This window comes from Ochotona princeps, chromosome 9 (assembly GCF_030435755.1).
Source record: "Ochotona princeps isolate mOchPri1 chromosome 9, mOchPri1.hap1, whole genome shotgun sequence".
NCBI classification, from domain to species: domain Eukaryota; kingdom Metazoa; phylum Chordata; class Mammalia; order Lagomorpha; family Ochotonidae; genus Ochotona; species Ochotona princeps.
Genome location: NC_080840.1, coordinates 52,562,704 through 52,567,447, shown reverse-complemented (window position 1 = coordinate 52,567,447; position 4,744 = coordinate 52,562,704). Strand labels below are relative to the sequence as shown.

The following is a 4,744-nucleotide window of genomic DNA, read 5'->3' as shown; positions in this document are numbered from 1 at the left end:
TTTACTCAAAACAATAGAAAGATTTAAGGGCTTTTAAAGTAAAATTTGTTTTGTGAAACTGATTTATGAGTTGCAGCAAATTAATATGTTGAAACGCATAACTTTTTTTTCAAGCAGTTATCAATTGTACTGAATTCGATGCCCAAAGATGTACAGCTCAAATAAAAGTGGCTTTTTTTTTTTAAAGTTGACAAAGCTAACCTGGCCTGGCTTTGTACAATTACCACCAACGGTCAGGAAGGGAACACCCACACCAGATCCAGACGCACTTTTATTATTAAACAAACTTTACACTTGTTTCTTGTAAACCACGATCTGAAAAATATCTGTAAACTCCTGCCCCTTACAAATACACAAACTTGTTATACAAATAATGCAGCAATGCAGAAACCAATCTCTCCAACCTCTGCAATAGAGGTGGCTCACCCTCATGTCAAAGTTAAAAAGAACTCCCAGTTTTGACCAAACCAATTCATCAGTTCTCAACCTCCACACTGTGTCAGCTGGGACAAAAACCTGAACTTGTCAGAATCCATTCACACTCTCCCCGAGGGGAGGGCGAGTCCGTCCCTCCACCTTCACGCCCGGCGAGGGGCAGTCACCTGTCCGGCGCCCTGCTCTCACAGCACCTGGGAGGCGACACGGGGCGCTCAGGGTCACATTAACTACTTCCTCCTCTTTCCTCCGGGCCGCGGTCTGCCTCCCCTCTGGCCACCCAAGCCCGAGCTTCCGGGCTTCCCCTTGCTCCTCAAGCTCCCTTTCCTCTTCGGCCCTTGGCCGGGTGGCCCCCCTTTCCGCTTGCCTCCGGGACCCCCTTTCCGCTTGCCCTTCTGGCTCATCTTCCTCTTCTTGGCGGCCTCCTCTTGGTCCTCCTCCCTCATCTGCTTGTTGGTGGCCCTCGTCACGTCCAGCTTGGGCTTCTTGCTGTTCATGATGCGAAGGAGCTCCAGCTGGCTCTTCTTCTCGGCCGCGAAGTCCCCGAAGAGGGGCTGGAACTGCCTCTTCTTGCCGGGGCCCCGGGGCGCCTTCTCTTTGGGGAGGCGCTCCTGGAAGCGCCCCAGGGAGGCGGTGGAGACCTTGGCCACCTGCATGGCGCGGCCCAGCTCCTCTTTGCTCTGGTGGCCGGTGGGGTGCAGGCCGGCCCCGCTGGGCAGCTGGGCCTTGTGCGCGCGGGCCAAGTTGCGCAGGCGGTTCAGCTCGTTCTTGGCCACCCGCTCCTTCTTGGCCTGAAGGCGCTTGGCAAACTGGTCCTCCATGGGGTCGGCGCCACCGGGCACCTCGATCAGCCACTCCTTGGTGTCATCCCGGGCGCGCTGGTAGCCCCAGCGCCGTCGCCACTGGCCGCTCACCTCGTCCCACACCAGGTTGGTCTTCTTCTTGGGTCGGATGCCCTTGAGGCGCGCGAACTGCTGCCAGCGCGTCAGGGGCCGCGGCCGGGGCACCGGCTTCTCCCGCGGCAGGCGAGTGCTGGGCTCGGGCAGCCGCGCCACCACCGCCTCGTCCACGCGCTCCGTGGGCAGCTGCCACAGCTGGTTGATGAGCAGCTGCGTGTTGTCCCGCGCCAGGGCCCGCAGCTCGGCCTCCGGGGCGGCTCCCGCCCGCCGCAGCCCCGTAGGGGGGTTCCGGTCGCAGGCCAGCAGATTACCCAGATCGAACTCCAGCTCCAGCTCCTTGTGTACCGTGATGCGCTGCAGCCTCTCCGCCTCGTCCCGCTCCGCCTTGGCCAGCAGCTCCTCCACGCCGGGACCCTCCATGGCTCCGGCACGGGACACCACGTGGGGACGCTGGGAAGCTCAATCCGGAAGAGAAGGAGCTGCTTCCGGAACACGCGGAAGTGGCTCGCCGCCCGGCGATCTCACGACGGGCCAGCAGAGGGCGGTGTTGGAGAGCTGATGGGCTCCCCGTACTCGGCCTGCCTCGCTGTAGATGGAGCGGGCGCCGGGAGCCTGGACTACAAATGCCAGAGCCTGATTGGGACTACGTCTTCCAGGATGCAGCGGGTCAAGGGAGTGGTCCCAGGGGGCGGTCCGGTGGGGCGTGGGGCCAGAGGATGTGGGATTCGGATCCTCTAGGGGTTGCATTTGAGAGCTGTTGTAAAGATATTTAACTGGAGGGTGGGTTGTAAAATGCTGTTGCCAGAGTCATAATTTGCTCTCAGGGGTCTGGGTGTGGACCAAAAAAGACACAGCCCATAGGTTGACATAAATCTTAAGATTCGTTGGTTCTGGGCGTGAGCCGAGCTGGCCATCAACCCGGCCTGTGTGGGCGGTCATCAGAAGATCCTCGGGGTCTGCGGCTCGGCTGCCTGGCTCCCACTCCTGATCGTGACACTGATTGATCTCCGCCTGTGACTTGTTCAGGCTTTTGCTAAAGCCTGTGAGATTGGGATGCTGACCATACTCATTTCCGACAGCTGTTGTAAACATGAACGGCTTAGTTATGCTTCAGAGAAGCTTAGGTCAGGGCCCCAAACTATAACTTATTGCAAACTGTTGATCCCGGTGCGATGCCTCAGTGGTTAAATCCTTACCTTGCATGCGCCAGGATCTCATAAGGACGCTGGTTCGCGTTCCGGCTACTCCACTTCCCTTCCAGCTCCCTGCTTGTGGCTTGGGAAAGCAGCCTAGGATGGCCCAAAGCCTTGGGACCCTGCACCGGTGTGGGAGACCTGGAGGAAGCTCCTGGCTTCAGGGGATGGAAGATCTTTATCTCTGTCTCTCCTCTCTGTAAATCTGATCTGCCTTTCCAATAAAATGATTAAGTTTTAAAAAAGAATGCTAACTATTGCTAAAGCTTCATAATGGCCCTGGGGCTCCCTGGAAAGGTACTGTTAGCCTCATTTTGTGGTTAAACATCAGGGTTTTTGAGACAACCTGCCTAAAAGCAGAGCTCAGGGTCTCGCTGACCATTTCTGCTGGGAGGAGTTGTTACCCTAAAGCTTTATTCCTAGGTTGGCAAATGGGAGATAGTTCCTTAACAGGTGTCAGCTGTTATGGTTGGTAGCCGTGTGTTCCCTGTGCTGTTACACTGATGGGAAAGGAAAACTCAGGCACTTCAGAAACATGACTTATCTATGTGATACCAATAAGAAACGTGGGAATAGTAGGCGTCTTCATGCTGCCTTTAAAACCACCTGCAATGTGTATTCTCTGCAAAGTCCTTGCAAGTGCTTGATCCCCAAAAAGTATGGTCAGATGGCCAGCAGCATCTGGCAGCATGACAGAAATGCTGGGTCCCAGGTCTCACCCTTATGAACTTACCCTGAAGGAGTTACCAGAACCCTTACTTGACTGAAATCTGCGAATAAGGAGTATTCATTTGTACATTCAAGTTTTGGAGTCACCACCGATCATGCGGTTTACAGGGGCATCTTCCTTCCCCGGGGGCCGAAGCTACTGAAGAGGAGTTATGCTGGAGAAATAACCAACAGACAAACCCAGGGCACCGAGGAAACAGACTCGGTTGAGTCTTAGCATTGTGCCCGACTCATCTTCCTCTGACCTAAAAGTATTCTAAGATTTGTTGGATGCTTCCCTCTGAGCCTTTTCTTAGCACTCAGCATCAATTCTTTAACATCATTCATTCCATGGGCAAAAGGCCAGCTCAGAGAACATATAAAATAACTATCTTGGATCTTAAAATTTTAGGATTTTGTTGTAGAAGAGAATTAAGAATTTTGATGTGACTGCTTTGGGCTTGCTCTTTTTTCCTTTTTTTCTTCTTCTCCTTCTTTTTTTTTTTTTTAAGATTTATTTATTATTTGCAAGTCAGAGTTACAGAAAGATAGATCTTCCCTCTGCTGGTTCACTCCCCAATGGCTACATTGGCCAGAGCCGGTCCAAGCTGAAAGCAGGAGCCAGGAGCTTCATTTGGGTCTCCCACATGGGTATCAAGGGCCTAAGCACTTGGATCATCTTCGGCTGCTTTCCAAGATTCATTTACAGGGAGCTGGATTGGAAGTGGAACAGTGGGGACTCAGACCTGCACTGATATGGGATACTGGTGTTGCAGACAGTAGCTCTATGTGCTATGCCATAGTGTTGATACCTTGGCTTGATTTTTGATTCATTCATTCACTTACAGGTATTTGAATGACTATCATGTACCAGACAGCAGATATAGAGATATTTTTAACCTTATGGAACACTGGGTGAAAAGGAGAGGAAAAGAGGGTGGTGGTGTTGTGACATAGCAAGTTAAGATGCCTCCTGCCCTGCTGGCATCCCATATGAGGGCTGGTTGAGTGTCTGATCTAGCTTCTTGTTAATGTTCCTGGGAAGGCAGCAGAGGATGACCTACTGCTTGGGCCTCTGCACCCAAATGGGAGACCCAAAAGAAGCTCCTGGTTCTGACCTAGGCCAGTCCCGTCCATTGCGGCCATTTGGGGAGTGAACCAGGGAATGGAAGATCTGTCTGTTTCTCTGTCTCTCTCTGTAACTCTGCTTTTCTAATAAATAAAATAAATCTGAAAAGAAAGGAAAAAAAATTGACTATGTAGTATGGTTGGAATTTTAGTAGGAGATACAGCTATGTAGGATTTAGCTTTTCTGCAATAGGAGAAAATGAAGTTGAATAGATGTCATGTAGCATGAATTCCCATGGGAAGAAATGCTATTTGGTCAGACCATAATTTGAACTGCAATTTTATTATAACTAAAATGGAATTTATTGATTTAAATATTTATTTATTTGAAAATGAAAGCTATAGAGCTAGAGGAGGAGACAGAGAGAGATGTTTCCATTT

General features: G+C 51.5%; 1 protein-coding gene across 1 annotated transcript; it reads right to left on the bottom strand.

Annotated features, from left to right (window-relative positions):
• Positions 1 to 503: 503 nt before the first annotated feature.
• On the bottom strand, positions 504 to 1,819 carry RRS1 (ribosome biogenesis regulator 1 homolog). The gene has a single exon (XM_004588019.4). It carries the CDS (start codon positions 1,752 to 1,754, stop codon positions 666 to 668), a length of 1,089 nt encoding a protein of 362 aa, XP_004588076.2. The 5' UTR covers positions 1,755 to 1,819; the 3' UTR covers positions 504 to 665.
• Between the last annotated feature and the right edge of the window lie 2,925 nt (positions 1,820 to 4,744).